The sequence below is a fragment of the Pezoporus flaviventris genome, unplaced genomic scaffold (assembly GCF_033815535.1).
Source record: "Pezoporus flaviventris isolate CSIRO_AGI_PZ_B2104156 unplaced genomic scaffold, CSIRO_AGI_Pfla_v1 ptg000035l, whole genome shotgun sequence".
Classification (NCBI taxonomy): domain Eukaryota; kingdom Metazoa; phylum Chordata; class Aves; order Psittaciformes; family Psittacidae; genus Pezoporus; species Pezoporus flaviventris.
Window position 1 is genome coordinate 105,759 of NW_026892583.1, and position 12,864 is coordinate 118,622.

At 49.1% G+C, this 12,864-nt stretch overlaps 1 protein-coding gene, 1 long non-coding RNA gene and 1 pseudogene across 2 annotated transcripts; 2 read left to right on the forward strand and 1 right to left on the reverse strand.

The window, feature by feature from the left end:
• Positions 1 to 1,499: 1,499 nt before the first annotated feature.
• LOC133274012 (uncharacterized) lies at positions 1,500 to 5,777 on the reverse strand. The gene is made up of 4 exons (XM_061462759.1): positions 5,515 to 5,777; positions 4,942 to 5,399; positions 2,013 to 2,332; positions 1,500 to 1,545 (listed from the first exon to the last, which is right to left on the reverse strand). Exons 1-4 carry the CDS (start codon positions 5,774 to 5,776, stop codon positions 1,500 to 1,502), a joined length of 1,086 nt encoding a protein of 361 aa, XP_061318743.1. The 5' UTR covers position 5,777.
• A 4,234-nt stretch (positions 5,778 to 10,011) lies between these two features.
• On the forward strand, positions 10,012 to 11,404 carry LOC133273974 (uncharacterized). The gene is made up of 3 exons (XR_009744974.1): positions 10,012 to 10,194; positions 10,411 to 11,001; positions 11,238 to 11,404. It is a non-coding gene; the product is annotated as an uncharacterized LOC133273974 (long non-coding RNA).
• A 246-nt stretch (positions 11,405 to 11,650) lies between these two features.
• On the forward strand, positions 11,651 to 12,600 carry LOC133273975 (olfactory receptor 5AS1-like; annotated as a pseudogene).
• The last annotated feature ends 264 nt before the right edge of the window (positions 12,601 to 12,864 follow it).

Consider the following 12,864-nt stretch of genomic DNA (forward strand, 5'->3'; position numbering starts at 1 on the left):
CCAAGTGATGTTACAGGCCACATTAAGCCAGCACCGTGGGCATCCTGCTGCTTCTGCTTCATGAGCCCTAAATATCCTTGTGCAGATATGGGTCTTGAAACCGAAAAGAAATCATGGGTCAAAGAGCACGGCCGTCCTTGTGCTCAGTGTCTCCTTGTGTGTGACTCCCTTGAGACACCTCAGTTTTGCCTTCTTCTCTTAGAAGAACCATAAAAAAACATATCCCTAACATACAGCATAGCCATCCAGGTGTGCGTAGCAGCCGGTAATGCTGTCACAATTGAGGTTGTGCTCAGGATGGCAGTTGTCAGGGGTGGGGTATTAGTGTTCAATTTCCTGTAAGCAGTTTGTAGAATCCCGGACTGGTTTGAGTTGGAAGCGACCTTCAAGCTCATCCAGTTCCAACCTGGCCTTGAACACTGCCAGGGATGGGGCAGCCACAGCTTCTCTGGGAACCCTGTGCCAGCGCCTCAGCACCCTCACAAGGAAGAGCTTCTGCATAAGAGCTCATCTCCCCTCTCTGTCTGTTTAACATGGCGAGGATTACATGCTGAGGATTGCTGACCTTGTGAAACAATCAGCCTTTATATGAGGACTACAAGGAGCAGACATAAAGGGAGGGGAATTATTGTTTTAGGTTTTGCTGGTCCTCATAAAACAATAGACATGCAATCCGAATTCCAGTCCACAGTCTCCTTATTCAATCTAGAGGTAGTTCACATCACTGCCAGTCTTCCCTATTGGACCATTAAGTTGTATTTTTACTGATTCACAGTCTGTGGTCCTCTGAGACTAATACTAGACGGCTGATTAAGAGATGACTTGTCCCTGAAAGCACAGCCAGAGCAGAAGAGAGACACAAAGTCCTCTCCTAAGCTCAGGTAAGCAGTGTCCACAGCCTATATATAGATGTTTGCACTCTGGATACTTCCTGGAATTTGAATGATTATTTCTCTACATTGATTACTAGAGCAGTAGAAGTTTAAGCTTAGAGGAGTAACTTTTAATTGTTTTACGTTGACTGATGAACCCCATATTACCAATATCAAATGATAGAGCAGAGGCGTGAATAACAAACCAAACATGATAATTTCCCCTATTCTGGACTGGCTTTCCCACATCATTTTCCGCCAAAGCAGAGCATCCATTTCATCCCTTTCATGTGTCATGGTTTAGCCTCTCGCCAGAGATATTTGGAAGGTCTAAGCATATCCATCACTGGCTACTGCAAGCCTCTGTGGAGCTTTCCCATCTCATCAACGACAGTTTGAAATAGGAAAGTTAAAGATCAGTTCTGCCGTGGTGTTTTGCTTGCCTCCCATGTGATTGTTTTGCTCAAGATCTTGTGTCTTGCCTCAGGGATGTCCTCTCTGAACTCTTTAGCCCAGAGCTTCTGCCTGTGTTCTGTGTAAGTGCTGGGGAACAGGCTATGGCAATAGGAAGATAGAATCTGTTTGTTGTAATTTCAGTAGCATAAAATTCAACCAGGTAAGACAAATCTAACCGTTGGGGCTTCTTCTGTAGTCAGTGTAAGGAGGGAGAGACCTGCAGAAAGCAAAACATGCCATTTTCCTTAAACTTATTTTACAATGGGATGAACCATCCTTTGGAGTTGTCCATTTCTTGCCAATGATAGCTAAAAAGATAGCTAAAAGAACCCAGCTAACTTTTAGATGCCTAAAAGTAGTTAGGATGAGTTTTCATGCATTTTGAGGACTTCTCTGACCTCCAGAGCCTTTGAGGTCTGCTATTGTGCCAACACAAATTTCATGTCATACAAAGCTATCCTCATTCCATTTAGATGTTATTGGGGACTACTGGGAGGAATGTCTCAAGTTCAGAAGCAATAAAACTGTAGGACCTTACGTGCCTGCCTCTGGACATATGTAGAATCATAGAATGTTTTGGGTTGGAAAGGACCTTAACATCATCCAGTTCCAGCCCCCTGCCATGGCAGCGACACCTCACACTAGACCATGCCACCCAAGGCTCTGTCCAGCCTGGCCTTGAACAATGCCAGGACATGGAAGCAGCCCTGCTGCCGTGCTGCTTGCTCCTGGGACTCCTGCACCGGCACCGGCACGGGCAGGGCCCCCAGCTGTATCTCCAGGACTTTCTGAGCCACGTGCATCTTCAGGGCTGAAGAGACTCTGCCAGCACACGTGTGGTCGAGGGAGTAAACAGACCTCACCTCCATAGGAACTCCTCCATCTCGAGTCAGGAGCGTTGCTGTCAGGTTCTTGGAGGGACTGATGCTCTCGGGGTAACTGGGGGAGCCGCAGCAGCTCAGCTCTCCCTGCTCCACCAGCTCCTCCAGGTCCTGCCATAGCGCCTGCCACGTGCCAGCATCCAGAGCGGCTGCAGCTCCTCTCCCAGCCCATGCTGACAGCACCAGCTCCTGCAGCTCCTGCGCAGCCTTGATGCAGTGGGTGCAGCCGGGCCTGCAGCTCCAGGGCCCGCACAGGGGGGACACAGCGTTACCTGCAAGGCAGGGAGGGGTTCTTGAGTGTCGGGGGGACGGAACCAACCTGGGACCGTACACCCAGCCTGCTCCACATGGGGCTGGGCTCCCCTGGGGGACCTGCCGGGGACTTACATGGCTTTGCTGCCCGAAATCGCCGCCTCCATCTGCGCTGTTGCTTGCCCTGGCCATCACCCTGTGGGAACATCATTGTGGCACAGTCACCTTTCTGGGGACAGGCACCACCAGTGCTGGAACCAAGTGGGCCCCATGGCCACAAGTGATCCCATTGGCGACGGCTGATGGCAAGCAGCATGGCCCCAGCAGCCAGGATCAGGATGCTGAGGCCCAGAAGAAAGCTGCTGTTGCCCATGTGCCCTGCCCGTGACAACCACATTGGGAGCTGTGGAACAGTGGCACGTGTTGCTGTGAAGTTAGACCCTGCTGCAGAGAACAGCCAAGTGATGTTACAGGCCACATTAAGCCAGCACCGTGGGCATCCTGCTGCTGCTGCTTCATGAGCCCTAAATATCCTTGTGCAGATATGGGTCTTGAAACCGAAAAGAAATCATGGGTCAAAGAGCACGGCCGTCCTTGTGCTCAGTGTCTCCTTGTGTGTGACTCCCTTGAGACACCTCAGTTTTGCCTTCTTCTCTTAGAAGAACCATAAAAAAACATATCCCTAACATACAGCATAGCCATCCAGGTGTGCGTAGCAGCCGGTAATGCTGTCACAATTGAGGTTGTGCTCAGGATGGCAGTTGTCAGGGGTGGGGTATTAGTGTTCAATTTCCTGTAAGCAGTTTGTAGAATCCCGGACTGGTTTGAGTTGGAAGCGACCTTCAAGCTCATCCAGTTCCAACCTGGCCTTGAACACTGCCAGGGATGGGGCAGCCACAGCTTCTCTGGGAACCCTGTGCCAGCGCCTCAGCACCCTCACAAGGAAGAGCTTCTGCATAAGAGCTCATCTCCCCTCTCTGTCTGTTTAACATGGCGAGGATTACATGCTGAGGATTGCTGACCTTGTGAAACAATCAGCCTTTATATGAGAGCTACAAGGAGCAGACATAAAGGGAGGGGAATTATTGTTTTAGGTTTTGCTGGTCCTCATAAAACAATAGACATGCAATCCGAATTCCAGTCCACAGTCTCCTTATTCAATCTAGAGGTAGTTCACATCACTGCCAGTCTTCCCTATTGGACCATTAAGTTGTATTTTTACTGATTCACAGTCTGTGGTCCTCTGAGACTAATACTAGACGGCTGATTAAGAGATGACTTGTCCCTGAAAGCACAGCCAGAGCAGAAGAGAGACACAAAGTCCTCTCCTAAGCTCAGGTAAGCAGTGTCCACAGCCTATATATAGATGTTTGCACTCTGGATACTTCCTGGAATTTGAATGATTATTTCTCTACATTGATTACTAGAGCAGTAGAAGTTTAAGCTTAGAGGAGTAACTTTTAATTGTTTTACGTTGACTGATGAACCCCATATTACCAATATCAAATGATAGAGCAGAGGCGTGAATAACAAACCAAACATGATAATTTCCCCTATTCTGGACTGGCTTTCCCACATCATTTTCCGCCAAAGCAGAGCATCCATTTCATCCCTTTCATGTGTCATGGTTTAGCCTCTCGCCAGAGATATTTGGAAGGTCTAAGCATATCCATCACTGGCTACTGCAAGCCTCTGTGGAGCTTTCCCATCTCATCAACGACAGTTTGAAATAGGAAAGTTAAAGATCAGTTCTGCCGTGGTGTTTTGCTTGCCTCCCATGTGATTGTTTTGCTCAAGATCTTGTGTCTTGCCTCAGGGATGTCCTCTCTGAACTCTTTAGCCCAGAGCTTCTGCCTGTGTTCTGTGTAAGTGCTGGGGAACAGGCTATGGCAATAGGAAGATAGAATCTGTTTGTTGTAATTTCAGTAGCATAAAATTCAACCAGGTAAGACAAATCTAACCGTTGGGGCTTCTTCTGTAGTCAGTGTAAGGAGGGAGAGACCTGCAGAAAGCAAAACATGCCATTTTCCTTAAACTTATTTTACAATGGGATGAACCATCCTTTGGAGTTGTCCATTTCTTGCCAATGATAGCTAAAAAGATAGCTAAAAGAACCCAGCTAACTTTTAGATGCCTAAAAGTAGTTAGGATGAGTTTTCATGCATTTTGAGGACTTCTCTGACCTCCAGAGCCTTTGAGGTCTGCTATTGTGCCAACACAAATTTCATGTCATACAAAGCTATCCTCATTCCATTTAGATGTTATTGGGGACTACTGGGAGGAATGTCTCAAGTTCAGAAGCAATAAAACTGTAGGACCTTACGTGCCTGCCTCTGGACATATGTAGAATCATAGAATGTTTTGGGTTGGAAAGGACCTTAACATCATCCAGTTCCAGCCCCCTGCCATGGCAGCGACACCTCACACTAGACCATGCCACCCAAGGCTCTGTCCAGCCTGGCCTTGAACAATGCCAGGACATGGAAGCAGCCCTGCTGCCGTGCTGCTTGCTCCTGGGACTCCTGCACCGGCACCGGCACGGGCAGGGCCCCCAGCCGTATCTCCAGGACTTTCTGAGCCACGTGCATCTTCAGGGCTGAAGAGACTCTGCCAGCACACGTGTGGTCGAGGGAGTAAACAGACCTCACCTCCATAGGAACTCCTCCATCTCGAGTCAGGAGCGTTGCTGTCAGGTTCTTGGAGGGACTGATGCTCTCGGGGTAACTGGGGGAGCCGCAGCAGCTCAGCTCTCCCTGCTCCACCAGCTCCTCCAGGTCCTGCCATAGCGCCTGCCACGTGCCAGCATCCAGAGCGGCTGCAGCTCCTCTCCCAGCCCACGCTGACAGCACCAGCTCCTGCAGCTCCTGCACAGCCTTGATGCAGTGGGTGCAGCCGGGCCTGCAGCGCCAGGGCCCGCACAGGGGGGACACAGCGTTACCTGCAAGGCAGGGAGGGGTTCTTGAGTGTCGGGGGGCCGCAACTGACCTGGGACCGTACACCCAGCCTGCTCCCCATGGGGCTGGGCTCCCCTGGGGGACCTGCCGGGGACTTACATGGCTTTGCTGCCCAAAATCGCCGCCTCCATCTGCGCTGTTGCTTGCCCTGGCCATCACCCTGTGGGAACATCATTGTGGCACAGTCACCTTTCTGGGGACAGGCACCACCAGTGCTGGAACCAAGTGGGCCCCATGGCCACAAGTGATCCCATTGGCGACGGCTGATGGCAAGCAGGATGGCCCCAGCAGCCAGGATCAGGATTCTGAGGCCCAGAAGAAAGCTGCTGTTGCCCATGTGCACTGCCCGTGACAACCACATTGGGAGCTGTGGAACAGTGGCACGTGTTGCTGTGAAGTTAGATCCTGCTGCAGAGAACAGCCGAGTGATGTCAGAGCCTTTAATGCTGTCACAATGGGGGTTGTGCTCAGGATGGCAGCTGTCAGTGGTGGGGTGTTAGTGTTCAATTTCCTGTAATCAGTTTGTAGAATCCCGGACTGGTTTGAGTTGGAAGGGACCTTCAAGCTCATCCAGTTCCAGGCCCCTACCACGGGCAGGGACACCTTCCACCAGAGCAGCTTGCTCCAAGCCCGTGTCCAACCTGGCCTTGAACACTGCCAGGGATGGGGCAGCCACAGCTCTCTGGATACCCTGTGCCAGCGCCTCAGCACCCTCCCAGGGAAGAGCTTGTTCCTAAGAGCTCATCTCAGTCTCCCCTAGGGCAGGTTCAAGCCATTCCCCTTGGCCTGTCCCTGTAGGCCCTTGTCCAAAGCCCCTCTCCAGGTTTCCTGCAGCCCCTTTAGGCACTGGAGCTGCCCTAAGGTCTCTCCTTAAGGAGCCTTCTCTTGTCCAGGCTGACCCAGCCCAGTTCTTTCATCCTGGCTCCAGAGCAGAGCTGCTCCAGCCGTCAGGGAAGCGAAGGCACAAGGAGGACTTTATCTCTCCCGACAACTGCCTGACAGGAGGATGGAGCCAGGAAGGGGCTGGGCTCTGCTCCCAGGGAACAAGGAATGGGACAAGAGTTAAGGGCCTCAAGCTGAACCAGGGCAGGTTTAGATGGAGAAGAGGAACAATTCCTTCCCCAGAGGGTGCTCAGCCATTGGAACAGGCTGCCCAGGGTAGCCCTGCAGTCACAGTCACACACCGCGGACTCAAGGTCTCAGTGCCATGGGTTAGTGGTGGTCTTGAAGGTGCTGGGGGAGCAGTTGAACTTGATGATCTCAAGGGACTTTTCCAACCTGATTGATTCTATGGCCTATGATTCTATGAACCTTGTATGCTTTTACAGATAGCACTGTCTATGGAGGAGATCACCTCAGAGACTTCAGCCCCAAGGCAGCAGAAACGACCTGAGAAACACCAGCACAGTTAGCATCCCCAAAATCAGTAGTTCATGTAGGTCAGGACCGTGATGGCAACAATAAGTCCTGATCAGCCTCACCCAGTGTTTTCTTCCCTCAGCACATCATACTCCTCCTCTGCCATAGACTAGGACCCCTCATTGTAGGAGTGTGTCTGGCTGCATCTGTCTCCTGGATGCAGCTTGGACCTGAGCTGTAGGTAGTTTTATTTCTAGACAGGGAAATGTATGTACATTGTATTTTGTCTTCAGCCACATCACCTTTTGCTTCTGACTGATAAACCCTGAATCTAGCGCATCACCTGCCACAGCTGTGGCTGGTTATGGACCCCTTGTGATGTCCAAAGAACTTGCTGTTAAGATGCCAAGTGACTTCTGCCAATCAGTTGTTGTTTGCCAGGGGTGGCTGCTCTTTCCTTCAAACTCCAGGGGTCACTACTGTACCGACCAGGAGGAGGACTGGAAAGGAGTCTGCCAATCCATAAACTCTCCACCCACCAGCTTCAGGGTGTGGAGGAGTTGTGCCAAACCGAAGTGCTTTAGAAGCGCTCTTGCCTTTAAGAAAGAGGAAAGTTTCCTTCTCCTTAATGTCTATGAAGTTGTCCCCAGGGGCTTGTTAGGAAGAATGAGGTAGGTTTACTTTGAGCTTTCTAAGAAGGTTTCAAGATCATTAGAGGCTTCTTTAGGATGCCCAGAAGCCTTCCCCCCAGAGGAATTCCTTGTTTTGGGAAGGGAAAACGTTTAATTTGTGATGGCAATTGGTTTAATGACTTCGCTGATGTTGGAGTACAGGCCTGCTGAGAGGCTTGCAGTGGGTCATCCTGTAACTTTTGCCTTCTCCTACTGCTAGACAAGGCCTCTTATTTAGTCTCGTTATGGATACCATGCTCTATCTTTACATATGCCTGCTCTAGTTTTCCTGACACCTTCCTCTGGTGCTTCTGGTGATAGTTATTTGACAGGGAGAAGGGACAAGAGACAAAGTTGAAGGGTATTTCTTACAGCAGAACAGTTTGGACCACAAAATTAAAAGGGAAAGACAAGATTTTGGCTTTAAAGATGCTCTGTCTCCTTTGGCTTGTCGTGGTTTAAACCCAGTCAGCCATAAATCAAACACTCCCGTTCTTGTTCGCCCTGGCTCCTGGAGGGGTGGGAAGGAGAATTGAAAGAACGTAACTCCCAGGGTTGAGATAAGAACAGTTTAGTAACTAAAGTACAACACAAATCGCTACCACCAATAATAATAATGATAAAGGAAATAACAAAGGAAGAGAATACAACACCTCACCACCCGCCAACCAATAACTAGCCACACCCCGCCTGACCAAGCACCGACTGATACCTGGTCCAACCCCGCAGTGAACTAGCCCTTTCAGTTACATCCTGGGCATGACGTGCTGTGGTATGGAATACCTCTTTGGCTCGTTTGTGTCAGGTGTCCTGTCAAAAACACAGCGCTGCACCAGCTACTAAGGAGAAAAAAATGCTACTGCTGAACCCAGACAGGCTGTATGCCTTAAATGTCACAGGGACTTGTTCTTGCTTTCTTTTCAAGGTGCTGCTGCGAGGATGGGCTGTGCTGGCTGGGGATCCCCTCTGGGCAGCAGGAGTTGGAGCTTGGCGCCATCTCAGGTGGGCTTCCCTGTGAGAGGCCATCAGGACTCCATCTCCTTTGCCTCTCTGTGCTCCAGGAGGTGCCCTGGGACCATGTCCCACAGCTTAGGGAGCTCTCGGCGCTGCCAAGGCTCTGCCTCCTCGATGACCACCATTTCTGCCTGTCCTGGCTTGGTTCACTCCCCCAACAATTGGATGCGGTGTTCCCTTCCCTGCTGGTGTTGCTCGTGGTGCTCTCCAGAGGGGCTGTCCCACCTGGGAAGCTGCCATCAGCATGTCGAGCTTGTTTCCTGCAGCAGCCACAATGGCTCTGTAGGGCTCCTTGTGCTTGTGCCATGAAGCCTTCATGGGTTGAACACATGTGTGCTCCCTGTGCTCCCTCTGGCTTGGTGTCCATAGCAGAAAATGCTGGGACAAGGCTTAGGGATCCAAGGGTGGATGCTGGCCCTGGCGAGTCCTTCACCATCCCACAGGGTATCCCTGGCGCATCCTTGGTGTCTGTGGCCATCTCCTTCCCAGAGCTGCAGGATGTGCTGGGCAGGGTCCTGGCCTCCAGGAATGCCTGGCTGCTCTCCGTCCCTGGAACGGGGCCGTAGGAGGAGACACAATACAGGCAGGAGCACGGTGTCATGGGGACCAGAGTGCAGGTGAGGGATGCCTGAACCTGCTGCTGCAGGACCCATTCCTTCTGCCTGAGCTGCTTTGTTTTTGCCATAATGGCAGAGCTCTTGCGGGGCTGCAGCTGCCCAGCCCCAGCCTGCCTCCGTCTGGGCAGTGAGCATTGCGACATGCCCATGGACCTCTGCACTGCCTTGGGGAGAATTTGGAGTTTTATCTCTATGCATTTTCTTGCTGTGTGGGTCCAGAGCTTGCTGTGGACCTTCTGGTTCAGCTCCAGCCTTGCGTTGCTGATAGGCGCTGTGGCACAGGACCAGCTCCTGTCCTCATTGTGGGCATGGCCCCTGCCTTGTGTGGGGATGTTGATCTGACAGGCAGCATCTTTCTTCAGTAGCATGGAAGCTGGTCCTGCTTTTGGTCCTGCTTCTGGTCCTGCTGCTCCATTATCCAGGCTGGGACGGGCAGGGGGGGGCGTGGCTAAACGAAATTTGTATTAATGAATAAGATTAACTACTGCTTAATGTAAGTAGTAAAGTAACAACTTAAATTGCTCTAAATCTTCCCCCGGTGTGTAATTTCTGTATAATGTAGGGACCTTAGCTAGCATGATAGCTAAGGTCCCTACATTATTGATATAATTGTTGATATGATATTGTTGATATTGTTCATAATTTGATATGAACACAATCCTGTTACCAGAAGTTCTGATGGCCTCTGGATTTGCATTTTCTAAATTGTCACAATCATTTTGAGGTGCATTTGAAAGTCTTTTTCCCTGAAAGCTGTTGCTTCAAGGTCACAGTGACTTGACTCCAGCTCACGGTCTGGGACTCCATTTGCCAAGATGGCCATTCTCATTTCAATGCTGTTTTGAAGCTTAAGACTGTCCCCCACTCTGTGTGGGACTCCAGTCAAAAGAAATACTAGAAGCATTTCAAGAGTGTGTACAACACCTCTACAGCACATCGTTTCACTGGAACATTTCCACACTGAGACAAACACCAGCAGCACTTTAATTGTTTGCTCTACTCTTCCCTAGAGAACATTACGGTCTCCCGTGTCCAAAAGGAAGATATAAAATCCGTGACATTCCTCAAAAGAAACATTTCCTTCATCCAGGAATATAAACCAAATATTTCCCTAGTAGGTAAGTTTCCTAATGAATAAAATTTCCTTGCATTCAGGGTGTTGTGTAGGAATTGTTCCAAGTCAGTTGCTTTGGATGTATTTCTGATTCAGAAAAGCTTTGCAGCACCATGAGATAACAAAAGAAAACAATAAATATGTATATATCTTTAATAAGGGGGGAATTTGGTTTATCTTTGATTTTTACACCTAAATTTTGATCTGATACCTCTTGCAGGTCCTCATCAAAGACCACTCAGCAGCTTCTAGGCTTTCTCTGCCTGGATTTCCGAACATGAACCACAGCTGAAACTAGGAGGAAACAGCTACATGTGCTTAACTATGGAGTATTTTTTGGGGCAGAAAGGTTCTTTTTCTTACTTTCACTAGAAATCTCTCAAATTACCGGTGATAATGTTAAAATAAGTGGTAATGTTACAAGGTCACTGTTTAACTGGTCTCAACTAAAACTAAAACACAATTGAATTTTGGCAGAGCTTGTCATCTTAGTCTAGGAATCACGGTACCAGAGTCACCCCAGACGTCATCTGGAGTAAACGGTCACATCCACAAAGTGATTCAGATTCTAGGATGCATCAAGAATGAAGGACCTTGAAAAAAGATCAAAGAAAACAGTCTAAAATGGGATTCATCTCACTAACCATCTAAACTTTTGGCAGTGAATTGATACTGGTCATGCAGGCGTCCTTTCTTATCAACAGATGAGCGCATAGCCAGGATACGATGCATCCCACCCACCCCTCTGCAGTGATTATAGATGGAACTGAAGATGATGCACTTAGACCAACCTTTACAAAGCCAAATACAGGTGAGGTCAGTGCAACCCTCTTTCTGAACCCCCAGGCTCTGCTGTAACCAATTAATATCCTATCCTGAATGAGTCAGCTTAGATTATTATATATTGTTAAGGAACATAGACATTTCTGGTCTGGCTGTGCTTTTATCCATTTAGCATTGATATTTACAGGACTATTTAACTGACCTGCTAGCGGTTTCGTTATCAAATGTCCTTCTGCAATCCTTATATTTCCCGGAAATGTAAAGGTGAGCAAGAGAGATCTGCCCTGCCTCGAACTTATACTGGCATCAGCAGATGCTAACTTTGGCAAAGTTAAGTTACATGATGCACTTCTGGAAAGGTAAAATTAAGACCCGAAATTAATTTGAGAGAGGACTGAATCAAATTCAGTTGGTTTTACGTGAAAAATAAAGTGGGGGAAAATGCTTGGAAAATCTAACAGTATTTGTGCTCAGATGCTTAAAAACAACACTCATGGCTTTCTTTTAATGTAAAGCTCACTTTGAATGTCCTCCTAAAGTTTCTTTTCAATGGGCATTATCTAAGTGATTGGTTTCCCCCTCTGATACTTGGCGAGGTGCCTACTTTTCTGTCTTCTGAAAGATACAATGTGTTTGTGCATTGCTCTACCCACTAGGATTGATCCCCTGACGAACCAAACACAGGGTCATGAGATGCCTGAAGAGAACTGCACCACGCTGACAGAGTTCATTCTCTTGGGTTTCACCGACCGTCTGGAGGTGGAGATACCTTTGTTTGGGCTCTTCCTACTCATCTACATCACCACTTCGGTGGGGAATGCTGGCCTCATCGTGCTTCTCCAGCTCAATGCCTGCCTTCATACTCCCATGTACTATTTCCTAAGCAATTTGTCTTTCTTAGACCTTATCTGTTCATCTGCCATTGCTCCCAAGATGCTGGTGAGTCTGTTAGCACAGCAGAAGACCATTTCTTTCACTGGCTGCGCAACACAGATGTTTTCCTTCGCTGCCTTTGCTGACGCCGAGTGCCTCCTTTTGGCTGCGATGGCCTATGACCGCTATGTGGCTGTATGTCATCCTCTTGTCTACACTGTTGTCATGTCTCGCAGGGTCTGCACCACCCTGGTAGCTGGGGTTTATCTCAGCGGGGGTCTGACTTCGCTGGTGCACACATCTTTCACCTTCACATTGTCATTCTGCGGCTCCAATGTCATCAACCATTTCTTCTGTGATATTCCCCCGCTGCTGGAGCTCTCCTGCTCCAACACACACATCAACGAGGTTCTTCACTCTCTGTGGCTTTATACAAACCAGCACCTTCCTGGCCATTGCTGCCTCCTACACCTGCATCCTCAGCACCATCCTCTGGATCCATGTGGCAGACAAGAGGCACAAAGCCTTCTACACCTGCACCTCCCACCTGATGGCTGTTGGGTTATTCTATGGCTCCCTCCTCTTCACGTACTTACAGCCCAGCTCCAGCCACTCGATGAACACAGACAAAGTGATCTCTGCATTTTATACCCTTGTTTTTCCCATGCTGAACCCCCTCATTTATAGCTTCAGGAACAAAGAGGTGAAGGATGCTCTAAGGAGGACAGTAGGGAGAAGAGTGTTGTCACAGTGATTTTCTTTGAAGCAAAAAGACAGTGTGTTTCTGATGCAACACAAGTGATGGGAACTGCCTGACTAAATGTAGGTGACATGTTAGGAACACCTGCATCTGATCTACTTCCCAGATTCATTTGGTAATTGCTGGGAAAAAAACAGTCAACTTACAAGGTGATTCCCAGTATCACAAAACAGAAGGCAAAGTCAGACAGCTCCCATCACAGAAGGATCTCTTTCTCCTCTGCTCTAAGTTCTTCCCCGAGGCTTCCCTTCTCCAGGC

What these genes read in the sequence shown, in the direction of transcription:
- LOC133274012 (XM_061462759.1), bottom strand. Translation starts at nt 5,776, where the DNA reads ATGTGGTTGTCACGGGCAGTGCACATGGGCAACAGCAGCTTTCTTCTG. An exon ending in ATTTTGGGCAGCAAAGCCAT is followed by an intron (nt 5,400 to 5,514) that starts GTAAGTCCCCGG and finishes CCTGCCTTGCAG; the next exon opens with GTAACGCTGTGTCCCCCCTG. An exon ending in TGCTTCCATGTCCTGGCATT is followed by an intron (nt 1,546 to 2,012) that starts GTTCAAGGCCAG and finishes TGCTTTCTGCAG; the next exon opens with GTCTCTCCCTCCTTACACTG.